We start from the raw sequence: 25,923 nt of genomic DNA, 5'->3' as shown, positions 1-25,923 counted from the left end.
TGATGAATGATAAACTTAATTAGGAAACCATTTATTCATAACTGCCAAGCTCACTGGGTAGGTACTAGTAGGTAGGGATGGAGAATGCTTACTCATCATCATGCATTACTTGTGTTATTGTTTTGTTTTACCTTTCTTGAGCAGCTTCTCCATCTTGTGCAGATTCTTTTCCATAGTGTACCTGTGCAGCTGAGCAGGTAAACCTCCATTCTTCACAATGCCTAATCGCACTGGGCAGGGTACAGGCAAAGCAGCCATCCTGCTCCAACTAAAGATACCACCAGGGGGGTCGCTGCAGTTAAACAAGATGTACTGAATGTCAGTTAGCTGGCTAGCTAAAAACAGCTGTTTTTTATTCTGGGGAATCCAGACAATACATTATATAAAGACCTTGTAAAAAGTACAGTGGCTTGTACAGTATTCACCCCCCTTGGCATTTTTCCTATTTTGTTGCCTTACAACCTGGAATTAAAATTGATTTTGGGGGGTTTGTATCATTTGATTTACACAACATGCCTACCACTTTGAAGATGCAAAATATTTTTTGTGTGTGAAACAAACAAGAAATAAGACCAAAAAAACGGAAAACTTGAGTGTGCATAACTATTCACCCCCCCAAAGTCAATACTTTATAGAGCCACCTTTTGCAGCAATTACAGCTGCAGATCTCTTAGGGTAAGTCTCTATAAGCTTGGCACATCTAGCCACTGGGATTTTTGCCCATTCTTCAAGGCAAAACTGCTCCAGCTCCTTCAAGTTGGATGGGTTCCGCTGGTGTACAGCAATCTTTAAGTCATACCACAGATTCTCAGTTGGATTGAGGTCTGGGCTTTGACTTGGCCATTCCAAAACCACTCGAGTGTTGCTTTAGCAGTATGCTTAGGGTCATTGTCCTGCTGGAAGGTGAACCTCCGTCCCAATCTCAAATCTCTGGAAGACTGAAACAAGTTTCCCTCAAGAATTTCCCTGTATTTAGCGCCATCCATCGTTCCTTCAATTCTGACCAGTTTCCCAGTCCCTGCCGATGAAAAACATCCCCACAGATGATGCTGCCACCATCATGCTTCACTGTGGGGATGGTGTTCTCGGGGTGATGAGAGGTGTTGGGTTTGCGCCAGACATAGCGTTTTCCTTGATGGCCAAAAAGCTCGATTTTAGTCTCATCTGACCAGAGTACCTTCTTCCATATGTTTGGGGAGTCTCCCACATGGCTTTTGGCGAACGCCAAACGTGTTTGCTTATTTTTTTCTTTAAGCAATGGCTTTTTTCTGGCCACTCTTCCGTAAAGCCCAGCTCTGTGGAGTGTACAGCTTAAAGTGTTCCTATGGACAGATACTCCAATCTTCGCTGTGGAGCTTTGCATTTCCTTCAGGGTTATCTTGGGTCTCTTTGTTGCCTCTCTGATTAATGCCCTCCTTGCCTGGTCCGTGAGTTTTGGTGGGCGGCCCTCTCTTGGCAGGTTTGTTGTGGTGCCATATTCTTTCCATTTTTAAATAATGGATTTAATGGTGCTCCGTGGGATGTTCAAAGTTTCTGATATTTTTTTATAACCCAACCCTGATCTGTACTTCTCCACAACTTTGTCCCTGACCTGTTTGGAGAGCTCCTTGGTCTTCATGGTGATGCTTGCTTGGTGGTGCCCCTTGCTTAGTGGTGTTGCAGACTCTGGGGCCTTTCAGAACAGGTTTATATATACTGAGATCATGTGACTGATCATGTGACACTTAGATTGCACACAGGTGGACTTTATTTAACTAATTATGTGATTTCTGAAGGTAATTGGTTGCACCAGATCTAATTTAGGGGCTTCATAGCAAGGGGGGTGAATACATATGCACGCACCACTTTTCAGTTATTTATTTGTTCGAATTTTTTTAAACAAGTTAATTTTTCATTCCACTTCACCAATTTGGACTATTTTGTGTATGTCCATTACATGAAATCCAAATAACAATCCATTTAAATTACAGGTTGTAATACAACAAAATAGGAAAAACACCAAGGGGGATGAATACTTTTACAAGGCACTACTGTACATACACTACTGTTCAAATGTTTGGGTCACTTAGAAATGTCCTTGTTTTTGCTTTTTCACTGAGGTGTTAGAAACTGGTTCAATGTATCAAGCAAATTATCATTAATGGCAAGTGGCATGCTAGCTTTTTAATTTGTCTGCCTGTGTCAATCTCATTCAAGTCGTGAAACGGGTAAGAAAGAGAAGGTTGCAGAGGGCTGTGTCGAGCTACGCCTTTGCACCGTCTGTCAAAGTGAAACTGCTAAATTCTGGGTTTCATTCTGCTGCAGACCTGTTTGACTTGCAACCTCCAACTAAGCAAAGGTAGCCAACCAGTCACTGTTGTTGTAGTTGTTGATGTATCATTATTACAGTAGTAGGTTATAATACAGTTACAGGACATCAACTGGGTGAAATGCATTACACCTAAATAACCCAAATATATTGTTTTTGTCAATATGTGGTTCCAGCTAACTTAATTTCCCAATGCGTCTTACAGTGCATTAACATTTCTATCTCTCCCCTTCAAGCTTGTCTATCTTATCCTCTTCAGCTCCATCCCTGTGTTTGTATTTGTAGAGGCTGGCATCTCCCAGGAGGAGGCAGTAGAGGTGCTGTGAGGTGTGAGCCTGGCCAGGAGAGAGCAGCAACAGGCAGGCTGACGGCGCTGGAGCTTCTGGAGAGCAGTAGCTGGGCACCATCTTCACCTTCTGCTCAGCGCTGGACACAGCCCTGGGAGAGGGCCTGCCGGTGGGGAAGACCACTGAGGTCTGCGGAGCGCCTGGGGTGGGAAAGACCCAGCTCTGGTAAGCTCTGGTACCTCTGTGTGGAAGAGTTATTCACCTTACTCAACTGTTCCAAATAATGTAATAATAACACAATAAAATAACTGCACGACACATTCACACCTAAACCCCTCGTTCTGTGTCCATAAGTATCCAGTTGGCAGTAGATGTGCAGATCCCTATGTGTTTTGGGGGGCTGGGAGGCAAGGCTCTGTACATAGACACGGAGGGCAGCTTCTTGGTCCAGAAGGCTGTGGACCTACCCAGGCAGCCGTGGACGACTATTGGCTGCTAGCAGAGGATGCACGTAACTAAGTAGTACAGGACAGAACAAAAACAATGAGACTGAACGTTTATATATCATCCATCATATAGGATGACTTATGACTGATTTGTGAAGCATCTATTTAGTGCTTATGAAGATTTCAAATATTGAATGTATTTGTTACATTGGTAGTTATCACTACATTGTCATACACAGGTAATAAATGTATACTAGGCTATGAAGAAAATTGTTTACTGATGAAATAGTATTGTTCTGGTATTTGGTAAATGCTCACATATGGGGATCAACAGTACTGTTGCATGCATTCAATCACTGCTTGGTCGTTTCGTCACACCTTTTAATCGCTACTCTATGTGTGAGCCATGACAAAAATTGACAAAACTACAGATGGTGTAGAGAAAAAAGGGTTCCATCTTAGATTTAAGCTTAATTAGAGAAATGTTTTACTTCACTGTCTCTGATTTCTTTTTCTTAATTTTTTCCTTCTCCAGAGCAGCAGGAGGCCTTGAAGGAGCTCACTGTGGAAACAATCCTCTTGTGGAAACAATCCTCTCCAACCTCATCCTCGTTCGTTACCATGACTACATGGAGTTGTTGGTGGAGAAGTACCTCCTGGCTGACTTCCTTGCTCAGCACCCTGAGGTACTAATCCCCACCAATACTGTCACTGATCCCAAAACATCCTACCAATAAAATCCAAAGGGGTTATTTCTACAACCTCCATTTTGGTTTGGGCTCCGTTCCATTTAAATTCCAGTCAAATTCAAGTAAAGAGTCTAAATGGAATTCCTTAACTTAAATGCTCATAGAAAATTATGGCTAGATTTCTGGATTGGCTGGAGCGAGATAGAATAGTAGAATTTTTTTTAACATCGAAACAGCAAAGACAGCAGCAATAAAATACTTTGCTTGTGGCTTTTGGATAGTAACTTAGGCCCCTGTATTGGTCCAATCCAGGTCCAGCTGGTGGTGATTGACAGCAATGCCTTCCTGAAACCATGCTCGCCAGACTTGCGTTGTCTCTCTGTCCTTACTCTGTGATGAGGTGATGTTGAAGGAGTCAGGCGCAGGAGGGTAAATCACAGAATAACAGGCTTTATTCCGCAACCACAGAGTTACGCAGGAACGTGTCAAAACACTCCAGTGCACTGGAAAATACAAGGCACACAGGAAAATATCCTGGCGATACAAAATACAAGGAGCTCCACCGAGCTTCACTATCCTCACAATAAACAATCACACACAAAGACAAGGGGGCAGAGGGAACACTTATACAGGTACTGATGAGGGGATATGAACCAGGTGTGTGTAATAAACAAGACAAAACAAATGGAATGATGAGATGAGGAGCGGCAGTGGCTAGAAGGCCGGTGACGACGACCGCCGAAGCCTGCCCGAACAAGGAGAGAAGGCAGCTTCGGAGGAAGTCAAGACATACTCATTATTTACAACCTCCCATCTCTGGTCACAATCCAACCGTGCATCTAGACTAAGCACTCTCATCCCAAGAGATAAAAAGGCTCTTATTAGTGCAATGCTGATTTAAGCGGCCAGGGAGATTGGGATCTAAACGGAATGGCCGCTCCATGCCAGGATGGCGCTGCACAGTTTTTAATCAGCAAAATAGTTATCTTATGAGCCCTGGAGCAAATTCACTTTGTTCTAGTAATTTGTTGGTTGGCGGCACTCAGGGACCCCTTGGAGGACACAAAAACAACAGAGCCGGTGGACAGGACAACCTGTTCCAATTTGAGCCCCACGTGTGGGGGTCCGTGGAGGTACTGCAGGGGATCAGCGATGTTAGAGTTTACACTTCCTTTTCCAATTATATGTGGGGAGGTCAAAATAATGATAAGCTGTCTACCAAATCTATTCATTAAAAAATGGTCATTACTTCTCCATGCCATTATCATTCACCTGATGATAAGACAAGGCATGTGACATTTTTTGGTGGGCTAACGTATGATGGGGCCCCTGGGTCGCCGGTTTGCCTGGGAGGGGGTCCCTGGGCAAGAAAAGGTTGAAGACCATTGCTGTACAGACATACCAGTAATGATCCTCTGATTGTGGAGAGCTGGAGTTACTTTCTGCTGCTCTGCTGTAGAGAGGGAGAGTATGACTCATCCTGATGTAAGCCCACAGGACCTGTCTCTATGTTTGCTGAGTACATTCCTACTGTATGTCTACCAATACCTAAGTTGTTGTGTTACTCTGTGCCCAAGTCCACATAATAACCTAGTCTAAATTACATCTCCACTGTCATCTCTTAGTCTGAAATGACAATACAGCATACCGGTTGTATTGCTGATGGATGGAGCATCAACACATAGGCAGGAAATTATAAACACCTCAATAATTTTTGGGACCCAAGCCTCACAGCTGTAAGGGACAACAATTGAAGTGGAAAAAAGAGGGTGCCGATAATAATGCGTTGTTAAGGAGGGATGTGTTTCATTGATCACCAAACTCTTCTTTCCTCAGAACATAACACTGCATCAATGAGACTGAAGAGGACTTTTAACCTTTACTTTTTCTCTCAGGGTGAAATGATTAACACAATAAATATTGCCTGGTGTCTTATTTTTGCCTCTGTCATGTTTATGCGGAAGCCAGTTTCCTTTAGATGAACTTTCATTTCCTTCATGTTTAGGTTGTTCTTACCAATCAGGTGACTACAAAGGTTTGGAGTGGCCAATCAAAGCTTATTCCTGCCTTTGGTGAGAAGGACTGTTGCGATGGACTGACTGTAGATGCTACAAATGACAATAAAAATCGTACTCCTCCTTAAACTGTACATCAAAGTTATTTAACAGAACTGGTTCGGGCCAAGTTTTAATGCACATTTTGCAATTCAGCCAGTCATATACCTCACCCACTTTAAACCCTTTATATTTAACATACTGTACCATTAGCTTTACCCTGTCTGCCAATGGCTCATAAATATTAGTTAAGTGTCATGTTTGTTTGTGTGGCTGTGCTAAGTGACTGTGTGGTTAAACGTTGATGCATGGGGTTAGGTCACTGTGATTGTAGATGTGGTTAACATGGCTCTGTGTGGGTGTCTGTGCTCTTGTCAATCTGCAGGTGAGAGCTGAGGGCACACACAGGTACCTGTACTGTACTGTACTAACACCCCTTCACATGGATGGTCTCTGGAAGGAAGCCTACATTAGGGCTGGGCGATATGGCCAAAATATCATATCACAGTATTTAAAATGGATGGTTTGACGGTATTTTATGTTTTTTAATAATAAAAGTTCAAAATTTGCTTTATGAGTAGTACGTGACCCAAGGGTGGCAACACATACATTCTAAGTGATTTCAATGTGTCACGTCTCCTCCCGTTGCTCCCCTCCGGCGCTCTGATTCGCCGGTCTACTGAGCCACCGGTCTGAGCGCACCCTCTCGGCAACACCGGAATGGAAACCCAACGCACCCTAATCACTGCCAGCGCACCTGCACCTCATCATCACCCCTGGACTGTTCAGTGTTGCGTCGTGTGTGATTGTTAGTGTCATGTCGTGTATTCGCGCGCTGTTGTTCTCTTGCTCAGTGTTAAGTAAACCTTTACATTGTTGATTCCTGCCTCTTCGTATCCTCAGTACTCGTCACACAATGGGTCTTTCTCCATTCTGATTGTTTTATACTGTTCAATTAAACTTCAACCCAAAATAATTTTCAGCATTTTCATCAATTTCTGCATTTCCTGCACTGATTTGAGATCATTTCCACACTGCCACGTAGAGTTGCACGATATGGGCAAACAACCTAGGCCTTATTTTTAACCAAATGATGCAATTGCGATTTTACTTGCGATTTAGAGCAAACACTTGGAATCATGGAAATATAATGATTATTCCAATTCTATAGTTAGAATATAACTATAGTTAGAATATAATAGTGGCACTTTGAATACTGTATTGTTTGACATGACAACGAATGAAAATGCCAGGAAGGAGTTATTGTGACAGGCTAGGAACCAAAGTGTTGACAAGTGTTTCCTAGGGGACTATTATCTTTGGCTACATTGAATGTTTTCTCTTAGCTAGTTCATGTAGCTAACATAATCATGCTTCGCGTTTTCCTCTTTGATTGAAAAGATACTGTTGCACAAATAACATGCTGATTTAGGTCTACACCATCACTGGTATTATCAGGCTGTATAACTAATTACGTTTGCTCTGACTCAGTACATTTATTAGCATTAGCGGTTAACAAGATTTAGGCCCAACTAAGAAAAGACAAACTAGCTGTTTGCAGATGTAAGAAACACAAACGAAATGTGTAATTATAGAACACTAGGGGATTTATATTAAGAAGCAAAGTTAAAACAGCATCCTTGTCATCAACATTGTTGCATGTGCTGCATTGACCATGCAGACTGAACGCTAGTGTCTTGTAGTCGAGGAACAACCATTGCGCTCCTTGAGTGACTGGGCTAGGTCTGTGTGGAAAGCGACATGGACAGAGAGAGAGCAGAGAGAGATGACTCAAGTAGCGAAGTAAACTATAAAAATAAACGTTACACACGGCGTATCCCATTAAACAAACCAAACATTCAAATACCATTATAGAAAGTAAAGTAAAAACCCAAACCAGTCTGTGCATCAATACCGGTATATTGTAAAATACTGTATACCGCCCAGCCCTAGCCTACATGCTACCGCAATGATGTGTCCCTACAGGCACAGGGATTTCTTCTCTTTGTCAACCATTTTCCAAGCCTTACATAAGAGAGGCTGCTCTACTTTTTCTCTGACAGCTCAAAAGCCCCCCCAAATACTGTACAATAACAGGAGACACTGTCATAAGTTATTCTTCAGATTTGTTTGTTTTTCATAAGTGTAGTTCAGTTCCGCCTGCTCTGAAAAAAATTACTTTCATATTTCAAGCTTTGGTCCAGAGCCAGTGCAATCCCCACCTGACAATTGTCGCCTGTCCTTTCTTACTACAATTGCTGCTGCCTGCCTATCAGTCAGTGGAGAAAAGCTCAGGCGGAGAGGCACTCTCTGTCTCTATAAAACCCAAGGTCTCTTGGTTGCCGGTGGCACAGCTTTTTGTTAGTGTGTCATTGTGCACTGTAGTTTGTCCTCACTCTGTTTGAATGGCAGCACACACTCACTAACCTCTCTCCCTGCCTCTGTCCAATAAACAATAAATAGGCCAGAGAGAGAGAAAGGGGTAAAGGAAGACTAGCAGCTGACTAATGTCTTGTTTTAGAGGAATGGCTGTCTTTATGAGGTGTTGACGTATGTCTTGCCCTTGTGAAAGACTGCATCTCCTCACCTCTGTTTCCTCCTTGACTGGCATCCCTGTACAAGTCGCCCAGCCAAATAGAGGCCACAGTACCTTACCAGGTCACTGTGCTTACACAACACTAGCTGCCTCCCAACACTCTCAAATAGATTCCTTTCCCCATCGCCTGTCTTTCATTATCAGTTATAGGGGAAAAGATTGGATAGTCCACTTCCACCATATTGCTTTTACCTGTCTTGTCCTTCCAAACCAGTGGTCATGAAGGAAAGGAGTTGTCCAAAATTCAATCTATCAATCAAACCTGGATGTTTATGCAATAACTTTGTGTACAAACTATTGAGCACCCGGAAAACTGGAGGCATCTCCCTGTGAGGGAAGTCTTCCTGGAATGTTTACAGCCCCTAAAACCATTTTGTGATGTAATTTGATTACTGGGGGAAAATATGTTGATGTATGACTATGTATAATAAATACTGCAATGCCAGCAGGTGTGATTGAATTTGACTATTTGAATATAGGCTCATCCATCTCCACACACCCCTATGATCCAACACTATAGACCCTACTTTGGTATCTGTCCTCCTGTTAGCTGTGTCATGTGTTATGAAAGCAGCCATTTATCAGGGGCTGTGTGGTAGTAATCAGGTTGTACTAATGGACAAGCTCTGCCCCACGTGTGCTGGTCATTCTTGTAATGCCAAGCAAGGCCACTTGTGGTGAGGTTGGCAAATTGTCTGCTCATTTCAACAACTATTGGCTTTGTGACCGAGTCCCCTTTTACAAGACGCCCATTCTGTTGTACTGCAATCATGTGGAAAGAAAGCCAGGTCTACTTGGAGTCAATTAGAATTCTATTATCATCCTGTATCGAGAGGACAGTTGAAAGGTGCTCCTTCATAATCTGTCTAAACCTACTTGGTGGCAAGACTGAAAATGGCCATAATGGGTGGTCCTCTGTAGCTCAATTGGTAGAGCATGGCGCTTGTAACGCCAGGGTAGTGGGTTCGATCCCCAGGACCACCCATACGTAAAAATGTATGCGCACATGACTGTAAGTCGCTTTGGATAAAAGCGTCTGCTAAATGGCATATTATTATTATTACACACAGAAAATAGTCTGTGGCGGTCCAAGCTTAGACCCCACCCATAGTGAAATGTTATGTAACAGCCACATAGAGCGCTATTAAAGTTTCATAATATATTTGACATTGCTTAAGGTTGTCCATGTGAGATATTACTTTCAAAACCGATTTTTACATGTCTGTCAAGAGTTTTATCTTAATATATTACGTTATGCACCTATACATATACACTGAGTGTAAAATACATTAGGAACACCTGCTCTTTCCATGACAGAGACTGACCAGGTGAATCCAGGTGAAAGCTACAGTGGGGGGAAAAAAGTATTTAGTCAGCCACCAATTGTGCAAGTTCTCCCACTTAAAAAGATGAGAGAGGCCTGTAATTTTCATCATAGGTACACGTCAACTATGACAGACAAATTGAGGAAAAAAATTCCAGAAAATCACATTGTAGGATTTTTTATGAATTTATTTGCAAATTATGGTGGAAAATAAGTATTTGGTCAATAACAAAAGTTTCTCAATACTTTGTTATATACCCTTTGTTGGCAATGACACAGGTCAAACGTTTTCTGTAAGTCTTCACAAGGTTTTCACACACTGTTGCTGGTATTTTGGCCCATTCCTCCATGCAGATCTCCTCTAGAGCAGTGATGTTTTGGGGCTGTCGCTGGGCAACACGGACTTTCAACTCCCTCCAAAGATTTTCTATGGGGTTGAGATCTGGAGACTGGCTAGGCCACTCCAGGACCTTGAAATGCTTCTTACGAAGCCACTCCTTCGTTGCCCGGGCGGTGTGTTTGGGATCATTGTCATGCTGAAAGACCCAGCCACGTTTCATCTTCAATGCCCTTGCTGATGGAAGGAGGTTTTCACTCAAAATCTCACGATACATGGCCCCATTAATTCTTTCCTTTACATGGATCAGTCGTCCTGGTCCCTTTGCAGAAAAACAGCCCCAAAGCATGATGTTTCCACCCCCATGCTTCACAGTAGGTATGGTGTTCTTTGGATGCAACTCAGCATTCTTTGTCCTCCAAACACGACAAGTTGAGTTTTTACCAAAAAGTTCTATTTTGGTTTCATCTGACCATATTACATTCTCCCAATCCTCTTCTGGATCATCCAAATGCACTCTAGCAAACTTCAGACGGGCCTGGACATGTACTGGCTTAAGCAGGGGGACACGTCTGGCACTGCAGGATTTGACTCCCTGGCGGCGTAGTGTGTTACTGATGGTAGGCTTTGTTACTTTGGTCCCAGCTCTCTGCAGGTCATTCACTAGGTCCCCCCGTGTGGTTCTGGGATTTTTGCTCACCGTTCTTGTGATCATTTTGACCCCACAGGGTGAGATCTTGCGTGGAGCCCCAGATCGAGGGAGATTATCAGTGGTCTTGTATGTTTTCCATTTCCTAATAATTGCTCCCACAGTTGATTTCTTCAAACCAAGCTGCTTACCTATTGCAGATTCAGTCTTCCCAGCCTGGTGCAGGTCTACAATTTAGTTTCTGGTGTCCTTTGACAGCTCTTTGGTCTTGGCCATAGTGGAGTTTGGAGTGTGACTGTTTGAGGTTGTGGACAGGTGTCTTTTTTATACTGATAACAAATTCAAACAGGTGCCATTAATACAGGTAACGAGTGGAGGACAGAGGAGCCTCTTAAAGAAGAAGATGCAGGTCTGTGAGAGCCAGAAATCTTGCTTGTTTGTAGGTGACCAAATACTTATTTTCCACCATAATTTGCAAATAAATTCATTAAAAATCCTACAATGTGATTTTCTGGATATTTTTTTCTCAATTTGTCTGTCATATTTGACGTGTACCTATGATGAAAATTACAGGCCTCTCTCATCTTTTTAAGTGGGAGAACTTGCACAATTGGTGGCTGACTAAATACTTTTTTTCCCCACTGTATGATCCCTTATTGATGTCACTTGTTAAATCCACTTCAATCAGTGTAGATGAAGGGGAGGAGACAGGTTAAAGATGGATTTTTTATTGAGATATGGATTGTGTACGTGTGCCATTCAGAGGGTGAATGGCCTTTGAACAGTGTTTGGTAGTAAGTGCCAGGCGCACCGGTTTGTGTAAACTACTGCAACGCTGCTGGGTTTTTCACGCTTAACAGTTTCCCGTGTGTATCAAGAATCGTCCACCACCCAAAGGACATTCAGCCAACTTGACAGAACTGAATGTGAAATATTGTTTTGTTTTGAAAGGTAATATACTTAGGAGAACAAAAACCCAGTATACTTTGCACAGTTCTGTGTTGCTAAATACTTTGCTCAACACTGTACTGAGTTGAAGTACATTGTTTACCTTTGTCAATAGCTGCCCTGTAGTTACTGCATTTCACAGATTACATTTGTTTTGGATTACACTATATACAGTACCAGTCAAAAGTTTGGACACACCTACTCAATCCAGGGTTTTTCTTTATTTTTACTATTTTCAACTTTGTAGAATAATAGTGAAGACATCAAAACTATGAAATAACACACATGGAATCATGTTGTAACCAAAAAAGTGTTAACCAAGTCAAAATATATTTTACATTTGAGATTCTTCAAAGTAGCCACCCTTTGCCTTGATGACAGCTTTGCACACTCTTGGCATTCTCTCAACCAGCTTCATGAGGAATGCTTTTCCAACAGTCTTGAAGGAGTTCCCACATATGCTGAGCACTTGTTAGCTGCTTTTCCTTCACTCTGCGGTCCAACTCATCCCAAACCATCTCAAATGGGTTGAGGTCGGGTGATTGTGGAGGCCAGGTCATCTGATGCAGCACTCCATCACTCTCCTTCTTGGTCAAATAGCCCTTACACAGCCTGGAGGTGTGTTATGGGTCATTGTCCTGTTGAAAAACAAACAATAGTCCCACTAGGCGCAGACCAGATGGGATGGCGTATTGCTGCAGAATGCTGTGGTAGCCATGCTGGTTAAGTGTGCCTTGAATTCTAAATAAATCACAGACAGTGTCACCAGCAAAGCACTCCCACACCATCACACCTCCTCCTCCATGCTTATTGGTGGGAACCACACATGCAGAGATCATCCGTTCACCTACTCTGCGTCTCACAAAGTCACGACAGTTAGAACCAAAAATCTCAAATTTAGACTCATCAGACCAAAGGACAGATTTCCACTGGTCTAATGTCCATTGCTCGTGTTTCTTGGCCCAAGCAAGTCTCTTCTTATTATTGGTGTCCTTTAGTAGTGGTTTCTTTGCAGCAATTTGACCATGAAGGCCTGATTCACACAGTCTTCTCCGAACAGTTGATGTTGAGATGTGTCTGTTACTTGAACTCTGTGAAGCATTTATTTGGACTGCAATCTGAGGTGCAGTTAACCCTAATGAACTTATCCTCTACAGCAGAGGTAACTCTGGGTCTTCCTTTCATGTGGCGGTCCTCATGAGAGCCAGCTTCATCATAGCGCTTGATGGTTTTTGCGACTGCACTTGAAGAAACGTTCAAAGTTCTTGAAATTTTCCAGATTGACTGACTTTCATGTCTTAAAGTAATGATGGACTGTCGTTACTCTTTGCTTATTTGAGCTGTTCTTGCCATAATATGGACTTGGTCTTTTACCAAATAGGGCTATCTTCTGTATACCTCCCCTACCTTGTCACAACACAACTTATTGGCTCAAACGCAATAAGAAAAATGTATGCACTCACTAACTGTAAGTCGCTCTGGATAAGAGCGTCTGCTAAATGACTAAAATGTAAAACGTAAGAAGGAAAGAAACTCCACAAATTAACTTTTAAGAAGGCACACCTGTCAATTGAAATGTATTCCAGATGACTACCTCATGAAGCTGGTTAAGAGAATGCCAAGAGTGTGCAAAGCTGTCATCAAGGCAAAGGGTGGCTACTTTGAAGAATCTCAAATATAAAATATATTTTGATTTGTTTAACACTTTTTTTGGTTATTACATGATTCCATATGTGGTATTTCATAGTTTTGATGTTTTCACTATTATTCTACAATGTAGAAAATAGTAAAAATAAAGAAAAACCCTGGAATGAGTAGGTGTGTTCTAACTTTTGACTGGTACTGTATAAAACACAGGAAAATCACGTGTTTGATTGCACTGGGCCTTTAATGGTCTTCTGATAGACCTCCTTTTCACAATGCAGTGGCACACTCTAGAGCAACTCGGACACCCAAAATTAATCCTTGCACTGTGCACCCACCCCATTAAGTAATTGGGACTGTCCGTTTTGGGCAGTTCTCTGCAACCAAACTATATTGAGATGCCTGAGTGCATCTCTCCTGCTCTGCCACAGATATTTCATCCAGCGCCAGTCAAGTGGCTTTGAGAGAGGCCTGGTGATTCATCTCTGTAATGAAATTTTACACTTTAGAGCTGGCCTCTGCAGCAATGGGAAGGTAGGTGAAATATGAACACCTTTGCTCACATTGACATTGCTCGTTCTGATATGTCTTAATTTCTTGATATTTTTTAAACTTTTGGATTATGTGTGTATTGTTATTGTATTGCTAGATATTGCTGCATTGTTGGAGCTAGATACATAAGCATTTTGCTGCACCTGCGATAACATCTTCAAATCTGTGTACGCGACCAATAAACGTTTATTTTATTTGGACCTCATTTCACGTGGACAAATCCTCAGCATGAACGATGTTCAGCTCACAGTTTTATGTAAAATACTGCGTCCATGATGACATTGGAAGTAAGGTGAAATACAGAACTCTCAGTTGGATGGTATGCTGTTCTTGTGCACACACACACACACATGAAATTGTCTAGTTCGTGTTTTGTGTCAAGCCAAAATTCGGCCAAGATCTTTTTGGCATTTAATTAGAGCGTGAATGTTCTTCAGCAACATTGACAGCAGCTGCTTCCAAGACACACACACACTCAGGGCCGGCTCTAGCCTTTTGGGGTCCCTAAGCAAGATTGCTTATGCCTGGACTTGGCCCTGCACACATTGTGCACACACACACTCACACTGTCCACACACTCACACACATATGACTAGAGAGCAAATCAATTAATCCTGTTCTGAACCCAGTAAGTAGCCTAAGATGTTTGCCATTACTTCATGAAAACCTCTCATGACCTTCTCCAAGTAAACTTAACCTATGTGGTATTGATTCCTCGGGTCAATGTTACATTTGATCATTTACAACAAACCAAAGTAGGTAGTAGGTGCAAAATTAGAACAAGCACTTCCTACAAAATAATGCTAGATGCATTGAACCTCACTCTGCTTAATGTGCCCAGATATGTCTTTAACCCACACCAAGAACAATATATTTTTCTGAAAAATATGTGTATTCAGCCTCAGTATAGGTCATAATTAAATAATGTTTCTTTGCATGACTTAAACTTTGATAGATAATGCATTGCAAAATGTATTGCAAACAATTAGAGTAATTTTGTATTGGAATTTGCAAAGACTTTTTAAATCATCAAAAAAATATACATGAATTTACATTGTCTGAATTTACATTACTTATAATGGAAGATAGGCCTAGTTAAATGAGGACTGATATCAAATATTAATAAAATATGATACATTTGCATCAGAATATGAATATCAGATTGCAGATTGCATGTAAATTAATGCGTTTACAATTTATATGCTTAGAATATCAGTAGAATGACATGTACTGAATGAAATTGGGAAACATAGTGCAGATAACAGGCAGACAGTGAATAATTATATGGATTTGAAAGGATTTTGGTATTTGAAAAGACAAAAAATCCTTTAACAATATTTCTCCATTGTCGATTTTCACTAACTTTGACTTAATAGCATTCCTTTAATGGCCAACTCAACTGCCTGGTAGAGCATACAGTGAGGGAAAAAAGTATTTGATCCCCTGCTGATTTTGTACGTTTGCCCACTGACAAAGAAATGATCAGTCTATAATTGTAATGGTAGGTTTATTTAAACAGTGAGAGACAGAATAACAACAACAAAAATCCAGAAAAACGTATGTCAAAAATGTTATACATTGATTTGCATTTTAATGAGGGAAATAAGTATTTGACCCCCTCTCAATCAGAAAGATTTCTGGCTCCCAGGTGTATTTTATATAGGTAACGAGCTGAGATTAGGAGCACACTCTTAAAGGGAGTGCTCCTAATCTCAGCTTGTTACCTGTATAAAAGACACCTGTCCACAGAAGCAATCAATCAATCAGATTCCAAACTCTCCACCATGGCCAAGACCAAAGAGCTCTCCAAGGATGTCAGGGACAAGATTGTAGACCTACACAAGGCTGAAATGGGCTACAAGACCATCGCCAAGCAGCTTGGTGAGAAGGTGACAATAGTTGGTGCGATTATTCGCAAATGGAAGAAACACAAAAGAACTGTCAATCTCCCTCGACCTGGGGCTCCATGCAAGATCTCAACTCGTGGAGTTGCAATGATCATGAGAACGGTGAGGAATCAGCCCAGAACTACACGGGAGGATCTTGTCAATGATCTCAAGGCAGCTGGGACCATAGTCACCAAGAAAACAATTGGTAACACACTACGCCGTGAAGGACTGAAATCCTGCAGCGCCCGCAAGGTCCCCCTGCTCAAGAAAGCAGATATACAGGGCCGTCTGAAGTTTGCCAAAGAACATCTAAATTATTCAGAGGAGAACTGGGTGAAAGTGTTGTGGTCAGATGAGACCAAAATGGAGCTATTTGGCATCAACTCAACTCGCCGTGTTTGGAGGAGGAGGAATGCTGCCTATGACTCCAAGAACACCATCCCCACCGTCAAACATGGAGGTGGAAACATTATGCTTTGGGGGTGTTTTTCTGCTAAGGGGACAGGACAACTTCACCGCATCAAAGGGACGATGGACGGGGCCATGTACCGTCAAATCTTGGGTGAGAACCTCCTTCCCTCAGCCAGGGCATTGAAAATGGGTCGTGGATGGGTATTCCAGCATGACAATGACCCAAAACACACGGCCAAGGTAACAAAGGAGTGGCTCAAGAAGAAGCACATTAAGGTCCTGGAGTGGCCTAGCCAGTCTCCAGACCTTAATCCCATAGAAAATATGTGGAGGGAGCTGAAGATTCGAGTTGCCAAACGTCAGCCTCGAAACCTTAATGACTTGGAGAAGATCTGCAAAGAGGAGTGGGACAAAATCCCTCCTGAGATGTGTGCAAACCTGGTGGCCAACTACAAGAAACGTCTGACCTCTGTGATTGCCAACAAGGGTTTTGCAACCAAGTACTAAGTCATGTTTTGCAGAGGGGTCAAATACTTATTTCCCTCATTAAAATGCAAATCAATTTATATCATTTTTTACATGCGTTTTTCTGGATTTTTTTGTTGTTATTCTGTCTCTCACTGTTCAAATAAACCTACCATTCAAATTATAGACTGATAATTTATTTGTCAGTGGGCAAACGTACAAAATCAGCAGGGGATCAAATACTTTTTTCCCTCACTGTATTCCTACATTTGTAAAACAACAACATATTAGTAATTTAATCATTCTTAAATTATGTTTTAGAGGTCAACAACATTTTACAACATTGTAATTTCCCATTTTATACACAATTACACTGAACAGAAATATAAACGCAACATGTAAAGTATTGGTCCCATGTTTCATGAGCTGAAATAAAAGATCCCTGAAATGTTCCATATGCACATTAAGCTTATTTCTCTCAAATTATGTGCACAAATTTGTTTACATCTCTGTTAGAGCATTTATCATTTGCCAAGATAATCCATCCACCTAACAGGTGTGGCATATGAAGAACCGGATTAAACAGCATGATCATTACACAGGTGCACCTTGTGCTGGGGACAAAAGGCCACTCTAAAATGTGCAGTTTTGTCACACAACACAAGTTTTTTAGGGCGCGTGCAATTGGCATGCTGACTGCAGGAATATCCACCAGAGCTGTTGCCAAAATCAACATCCTGATCAGCTCTATGCGAAGGAGATGTGTCACGCTGAATGAGGCAAATAGTGGTCACACCAGATACTGACTGGTTTTCTGATCCACGCCCCTACCTTTAAAAAAAAGGTATCTGTGACAAACAGACGCATATCTGTATTCCCAGTCATGTGAAATCCATAGATTAGGGCCTAATTTATTTATTTAAATTGACTGATTTCCTTATATGAACTGTAACTGAGTAAAATCTTTGAAATTGTTGCATGTTGTGTTTTATATTTTTGTTCAGTATAGTAAAATAAATTGTGGTAAATGAGGTTCAGTTTTGCTCACGTTCACTTCCTGGTTTTCAACTATCTTTGAATGCATGTTTCCATTAAAAAATATATGGGAGTCCGATAATGAAAACCACATGATAATTTTACTAAATGGCATTGGTTTAGATGATAAATATGCCAAACAAAATTTATGTTTAATTTATTTAAAAATTGGTTGTCAAAGTTAGCTTAACCGCCTAGTTGAGCTGCCTGTTAAAGGGTTAAAACCACTTATTATTGCACATGTAGCTCAACTGAACAGCTCTGCAGGTATTGAAATGGTTAATTCTCATTCTGAGTGAAATCCACTACAGTGGATATTTTTAGCATGGGTGCTTGATGTCCTATATACACATTTAAGCCATGGAATCTCACCATTGGTGCTAAGCTTCTGATGAACACTAAGAGTGCTGTTTTATCATGGATAAAGGCCCTGTCCATATATACTGAACAAAATATGAACGCAACATGTAAAGTGTTGGTCCCATGTATCATGAGCTGAAATAAAAGATCCCAGACATTTTCCATACGCACAAAAACCTAATTTCGCTCAAATTTTGTGCACAAATTTGTTTAAATCCCTGTTAGTGAGCGTTTCTCTTTTGCCAAGATAATCCATCCACCTGACAGGTGTGGCATATCAAGAAGCTGATTAAACAGCATGATCATTACACAGGTGCACCTTGTGCTGGGGACAATAAAAGGCCACTCTAAAATGTGCAGTTTTGTCACACAACACAATGCCACAGATGTCTCAAGTTTTGAGGGAGCGTGCAATTTGCATACTGACTGCAGGAATGTCCACCAGAGCCGTTGCCAGATAATTGAATGTTAATTTCTCTACCATAAGCTGCCTCCAACGTCATTTTAGAGAATTTGGCAGTACGTCCAAACGGCCTCACAACTGCAGACCACGTGTAACCATGCCAGCCCAGGACCTCCACATCCTGCTTCTTCACCTGTGGGATCGTCTGAGACCAGCCACCGAGACAGCTGATGAAACTGAGGAGTATTTCTGTCTGTAATAAAGCCCTTTTGTGGGGAAATTGCTCCCCAGTGGGTGGGCCTGTCTCCCAAGTGGGTGGGCCTATGCCCTCCCAGGCCCACCCATGCTCAGTCATGTGAAATCCATAGATTATGGCCTAATGAATTTATTTCAATTGACTGATTTCCTTATATGAACTATAACTAAATTTTTGCATGCTGCGTTTATATTTTTGTTCAGTATAATATGTTAACCAGGTGTCATGCGTCTGGGTGTAGCGGTAGGATGGAATCAGGCGCAGGACACAGAACTATAATAATGAAGTTCTTTACTGGAACAAAAATAGCAGAGCAAATCCTCCACGCAGGGAAGAGCAAATACCAGCTCACCAAAAGACATCAAAACAACGAACAATCACGCACAACACCATGAGGGAACCAGAGGGTAAAATAGGGAAACAAATGAACATAATGGGTAACAGGTGGGATCAATACAGACAAGACAAGTGTAACACAGAAAACATCGATCGGTGGCAGCTAGTACGACGAACGCCGAAGCCTGCCCGAGCAAGGAGGAGGGGCAGCCTCGGCTGAATTCGTGACAGTACCCCCCCCTTGACGCACGGCTCCAGCCGTGCGTCGACACCGGCCTCGGGGACGGCCAGGAGGACGCGGAGTAGGGCGAGTCGGATGACGACGATGGAACTCCCTCAACAGGGAGGGATCGAGGATGTCCCTCCTGGGAACCCAGCTCCGTTCCTTCGGACCGTACCCCTCCCACTCCACGAGATACTGCAGGCCCCCCACCCGACGCCTCGAATCCAGCATGGAACGGACTGAGTACGCCCGTGCCCCCTCGATGTCCAATGGGGGCGGAGGAACCTCCCGCACCTCAGACTCCTGGAGCGGACCAGCTACCACCGGCCTGAGGAGAGACACATGGAACGAGGGGTTAATACGGTAATCAGGGGGGAGCTGTAACCTATAACAAACCTCGTTCAACCTCCTCAGGACTTTAAAGGGCCCCACAAACCGCCGACCCAGCTTCCGGCAGGGCAGGCAAAGGGTCAGGTTTCGGGTCGAGAGCCAGACCCGGTCCCCCGGTGTATACACCGGAGCCTCACTGCGGTGGCGGTCGGCACTCACCTTCTGACGCCTGATAGCCTTTTGCAGGCGTACATGGGCAGTGTTCCAGGTCTCCTCCGAGCGCTGAAACCATTCATCCACCGCAGGTGCCTCGATCTGGCTCTGATGCCATGGTGCCAGGACCGGCTGATAACCTAGTACACACTGAAAGGGAGACAGGTCAGTGGAGGAGTGGCAGAGAAAATGTTGTGCCATCTCTGCCCAGGGGATGTAAACTGACCAATCCCCCGGCCGGTCCTGGCAATATGACCTCAGAAACCTACCCACATCCTGGTTTACTCTCTCCACCTGCCCATTACTCTCGGGGTGAAACCCTGAGGTCAGGCTGATCGAGACCCCCAGATGGTCCATGAACGCCTTCCAGACCCTTGATGTGAACTGGGGACCCCGATCAGACACTATATCCTTAGGTACCCCATAGTGCCGGAAGACGTGTGTAAACAGGGCCTCTGCAGTCTGTAGGGCTGTAGGGAGACCGGGCAAAGGAATGACAGGACTTAGAAAACCGATCCACAACGACTAGGATCGTGGTATTCCCTTGTGACGGGGGGAGGTCCATAACAAAGTCCACCGATAGGTGTGACCACAGCCGTTGTGAACGGGGAGAGGTTGTAATTTCCCTCTGGGCAGGTGTCTAGGTGCCTTGCACTGGGCGCACACCGAACAGGAGGAAACCCTCACATCCTGAGCTAAGGTAGGCCACCAGTACTTCCCACTAAGACAGTGCACTGTCCGACCGATACCAGGATGACCAGAATAGGGTGACGTGAGCCCAATAGATCAATCGATCATCAGACGGAACGTACACACGACCCACTGGACACGGGGGGAGTGGGCTCCGTGCGTAACGCCCGCTCAATGTCCGCATCAACCTCCCATACCACCAGACAAGACGCCGGATGTATGGGAGTGGGCTCCCTGGACCGCTCCTCTGTGTCATACAGCCGGGACAGTGCATCTGCCTTAGCATTCTGGGAACCTGGTCTGTAGGATAGGGTGAAATCAAAACGCGTGAAAAACATGGCCCACCTTGCCTGGCGAGGGTTCAGTCTCCTCGCCGCCCGTATGTACTCCAAGTTGCAGTGGTCAGTCAAAATGAGAAAAGGGTGTTTTTTCCCCCTCAAGCCAATGTCTCCACGCCTTTAGAGCCTTCACAACAGCTAACAGCTCCCGATCCCCCACATCATAGTTTTGCTCCGCCGGGCTGAGCTTCTTTGAGAAGAAAGCACAGGGGTGGAGCTTTGTGGGCGTACCCGAGCGCTGAGACAGTACAGCTCCTATCCCAGCCTTGGACGTGTCCACCTCGACTATGAATGCCAAGGAGGGATCCGGATGAGCCAGCACAGGAGCCGAAGTGAACAGTGCCCTCAGGTGACCAAAAGCCCTATCTGCCTCCACTGACCACCGCAGGCACACCGGTCCCCCTTCAGCAAGGAGGTAATGGGAGCCGCTACCTGACCGAAGCCCCGGATAAACCTCTGGTAGTTGGCAAACCCTAAGAATTGGTGCACCTCCTTAACCGTGGTTGGAGTCGGCCAATTACACACGGCTGCAATGCGGTCATTCTCCATCTCCACCCCTGACTCGGACAGGCGGTGTCCTAAGACCTTTCTCAGCCTTGACGTAAAGGTCATGCTCCAACAGTCGACCAAGCACCTTGCGCACCAGGGACACATGCTCGGCTCGTGTAGCGGAGTATATGAGAATATCATCTATATACGCCACTACACCCTGTCCGTGCAGGTCCCTGAAAATCTCATCGATAAAGGATTGGAAGACTGAGGGAGCATTCATCAACCCGTACGGCATGACAAGGTACTCATAGTGCCCAGAGGTGGTACTAAATGCCGTCTTCCACTCATCCCCTTCCCGGATACGCACCAGATTGTACGCGCTCCTGAGATCCAATTTGGTGAAGAAGCGCGCCCCGTGCAATGACTCCGTCACACTAGCAATGAGAGGTAGTGGGTAACTGTACTTCACAGTTATTTGATTGAGACCTCGATAGTCAATGCACGGGCGTAAACCTCCATCCTTCTTCTTCACAAAAAAGAAACTCGAGGAGGCAGGGGAAGTGGAGTGCCGAATGTATCCCTGTCCTAGAAATTCGGAGACATATGTTTCCATAGCCGCCGTCTCCTCCTGTGACAGAGGATACACGTGACTCCGAGGAAGTGCAGCGCCCTCCCGGAGATTTATCGCACAATCCCCCTGTCGATGGGGTGGTAATTGAGTCGCCTTCTGTAAAGGCAAAAGCCAAATCGGCATAGTCGGGGGGAATGTGCATCGTGGAGACCTGGTTTGGACTCTCCACCGTAGTTGCACCTACGGAAACACCTACACACCTCCCCGAGCACTGACGTGACCATCCCTTGAGAGCCCTCTGTTGCCACGAAAAATATTGTGGTCATGAGTGGCTAACCAGGGAAGCCCCAGCACCATGGGAAACACAGGAGAATAGATCAGGAAGAGACTGATTCTCTCCTCATGACCCTCCGGCGTTTCCATCCGGAGTGGAGCTGTAACCTCCCTAATCAGGCCCGACCCTAAAGGGCGACTATCTAAGGCATGTATGGGGAAGGGCACATCAACAGGCACAATAGGGATCCCTAATCTACGTGCAAACAGATGGTCTATAAAATTCCCAGCTGCGCCGGAATCTACGAGCGCCTTATGCTGGGAATGTGGGGAAAACTCAGGAAATCTAACACACACATGTGACCAACAGGGAGCTCTGGGTGAGTTGGGTGCTTACTCACCTGGGATGGTCCACCAGGGCCCTGCCTGCTGTCTCGACTCCCTGAGGACCCTTTCCAGCACTGACAAGCAGTGTGTCCTCTGCGGCCACAGTTGGTGCAGGAAACAGTCCCCTTACATCAGCACCTCCAAGCTTCATGGGTGTAGGTTCGGAAGTGCTGGGGGATGGACTGGACGGACCCTGATCCGGACGTCCGCGGGTGGCCAACAGGTTATCCAGCCGGATTAATAAGTCTATCAGCTGGTCCAGGTTAAGAGTGGTGTCCCTGCAGGCCAGCTCCCAACTAACGTCCTCCCGTAGGCTGCATCGTAGTGATCTATCAGGGCCCTCTCGTTCCATCCTGCGCTGGCTGCCAAGGTTCTGAAGTCCAATGCGAAGTCCTGTGCGCTCCTCTTCCCCTGTCTGAGGTGGAACAACCGCTCTCCCGCCACTCTCCCCTCCGGTGGATGATCGAATACAGACCGGAAACGGTGGGTAAAGTCCTCATAGCACACAGACTCTGCATCTATACCTCCCCACTCTGTGTTGGCCCACTCGAGTGCTTTCCCCCGACAGACAGGAAATGAGGGCGGACACGCTCTCGTATCCCGAGGGAGCCGGGTGGATGGTTGCCAGGTAGAGCTCCACCTGGAGCAGAAACCCCTGACACCCGGCAGCTGTTCCATCATATGCCCTCGGGAGCGAGAGCCGAATCCCACTGGCACCAGTGTTAGAATGGGTGGACAGCGATGTGGGGGGAATTGGAGGAAGAGGAGATGTTGGGAAACCTCCTCTCTCCCATCGCTCCATAGTATTCAGGACTCGATCCATAGCTGTGCCCAAAGTTTGTAGCATGGTCGAGTGCTGCTGGATGCGTTCCTCCACTGAGCTTGAAGGAATGGAAGTGCCTGTTGACTCCATTACAATGGTGCGTGATTCTGTCATGGGTCTGGGTGTAACGGTAGGATGGAATCAGGCACAGGCCACAGAACTATAATAACAAAGTTCTTTACTGGAACAAAAATAGCAGAGCAAATCCTCCACGCAGGGAAGAGCAAATACCGGCTCACCAAAAGACAGTAAAACAACGAACAATCACGCAAAACACCATGAGGGAACCAGAGGGTAAAATAGGGAAACAAATTAACATAATGGGTAACAGGTGTGATCAATACAGACAAGACAAGTGTAACACTTGTCTTGTGACGACGAACTCGTGACACCAGGGTTGGAGAGTAACTGATTACATGTCCATCCTACATGTAATCAGTTACAGGTTACATGTAATCTGATTTACAAAAAACATTATAAAAATATTATAATCAGATTACAGTTTGAAAAACTAGATGATAATTTATTGGATTACATTACAATTCAGTAAGGATGTTTGAGAAAAAATACATTATGGCACCTTTCTGTTTTCTCAATGACATTCAATTCAGCATTGAAAAAAGGCCTAAATTTAAGGTTGTTCCATCTGAGCGAGTCTGACCACAAGTAAGACCACTATGATGACATACCAAATGTGTTTGATGGATTTTTTTGTCAGTAATCAGATAACTTTTGGATTAACCAAACTCATTAAATGAATGTTACTAATGACTATTTTGGACAGGTAACTAGTAAATGTAACGGATGACATTTAGAAAGTAACCTACCCAACCCCGATGTTAACCTATCATAGGCTTTTTATATTTTTTAAATATAGTTTTGGATTAGTCATAATAACATGTCCTATGCACAAGGAGAATGTCTTCTTTTTTTAAATACGATATTGCCATTAGTTGTTACAGTTCTTCCACAGTGAAGGCAATTTGCCCACCTTTAGTTCAAAAAGCACGTATCGCATGTGAGTGGGCATTGTGCGTGCGCGTTCCCGAACCTGACACAAACCTGATGCTTCTCCCGCTTTCTCAAAATTCCCTCCCCTCTCTTGTCATCATCCACCCACCCTCTCCTGTGATTGAGCGAAAACCTTGTTCACGCGCGCGCGTTCCCATCCGGCGCGAGTGGGGAGCTGTCCAGCAAGCGATTTGAAGTAATCTTCTTGCCCGGCTAGTGCGGTCTCTTATCTGTCCAGGAATGAGAAGTGATGGCCGGCTCAGCAACTGAGGAGAAAACCTTCCGAAGGTTCTTGGAGCTCTTCCTCCGAGAGATGAGACCACCACTCCAGGAGAACGACCCTGTCCCAATGCGCCCTTTGTCGGACCTCACCTCGGAGGACGAAGTTGAAGGGGAATGCCTCGATATGTGTCTTCAGCACCTGTGCAAATAGTAAGTACGCTACCGATTTGATGTTATAAATTGTTTTGTATGCAGCGTCAACTAATGGTTTATGTTTGTCTTTGCAAGACAATTTCAGACGAGAATAGGAATAGAATAGAATAGGCATTTGGAGTCATCAAAAGTGAAAGCTAATTTAGCCGGCTATAGATAGCTTACACTAATTGGCATGACTTTTTTTGCGCAAACACAGTTAATATAAATGATAAGCTAAGTAGCCTTCTACGTTCAGTGAGCAATTCGGAATTGGTTGTTACAGAATTACTGTCCTGTCCGTTTTGCCGCTTATCCTATGAAGCCACTCTCAAATTCTGTAACAGAGGGAAGACAACCGTCAAATACATTTCAGCTGTATGCCGGCTCCTCTCTGTTTCCATTCGTTCATGTTCCTCCATCCCACTTATCCGATGTCCGGTTAATGTGAATTCCCCCTCTCTTTTGCGTCGCACGACGTCATTTCATTCGTAGGAAGGAACGATTGCATTCCTCATAGTAACCATGGCAGGCTATTCTCATAAGAGATGCTTTCCGATTCATACAGTGTAGTCGTTGTAGGCTAATTTGCATGACAACAATACGGGCACACTTTGTTCACCATGTCCTGATTTTTCCTCTTTGTTCCCCATTTCAGTGTATTTGCAACCATTCTAAGCGCACTTGCGCTCGTCGGCGCAGGCTCCCTAGTAAATTCAATTTATAGCTAAATGTGTGTGGGAAGGGTTGAGCATTTTGAGATATATTACGTCACACTCACATCCATAAATAGTACATCTAACCACCGAAGACACCCAGAAGACAATAGGGAATTTCTCAAGCGTGTCGAGGATGATTGCAATTTGATAGGTCACATGTAATTGTGAGATCAACACCACCAATAAACGACCCTACAAGAAGCAAACACAGCCAGTCTAAAATAGAGCCATTTAAGGGCTTGGAAAGAATTCATTCTTGACCTTGAAAATGTGAGCTTACAATTTACTATATTTGCTACAGTGCACTTGGAAAGTATTCAGACCCCTTCCCGTTTTCCACATTTTGTTATGTAAGTGCTTGGAAAGAATTCATTCTTGACCTTGAAAATGTGAGCTTACAATTTACTATTTTTGCTACAGTGCATTTGGAAAGTATTCAGACCCCTTCCC

At 44.0% G+C, this 25,923-nt stretch overlaps 1 protein-coding gene and 1 pseudogene across 1 annotated transcript in view; both read left to right on the top strand.

The window, feature by feature from the left end:
- Positions 1–217: 217 nt before the first annotated feature.
- On the top strand, positions 218–4,126 carry LOC121550637 (annotated as a pseudogene).
- Positions 4,127–24,483: 20,357 nt separating this feature from the next.
- Positions 24,484–25,923, top strand: part of LOC121550459 (protein phosphatase 1E) — a 65,802-nt gene continuing 64,362 nt past the window's right edge. Inside the window, exon 1 of the mRNA XM_041862728.2 lies at positions 24,484–24,772. Within this exon, the coding sequence (XP_041718662.2) occupies positions 24,591–24,772 (182 nt within the window). The 5' untranslated portion in view covers positions 24,484–24,590. The remainder of the gene's footprint in view (positions 24,773–25,923) is intronic.

This window comes from Coregonus clupeaformis, chromosome 35 (assembly GCF_020615455.1).
Source record: "Coregonus clupeaformis isolate EN_2021a chromosome 35, ASM2061545v1, whole genome shotgun sequence".
Lineage (NCBI taxonomy): Eukaryota > Metazoa > Chordata > Actinopteri > Salmoniformes > Salmonidae > Coregonus > Coregonus clupeaformis.
This window is presented reverse-complemented; position numbering and strand designations above follow the sequence as displayed.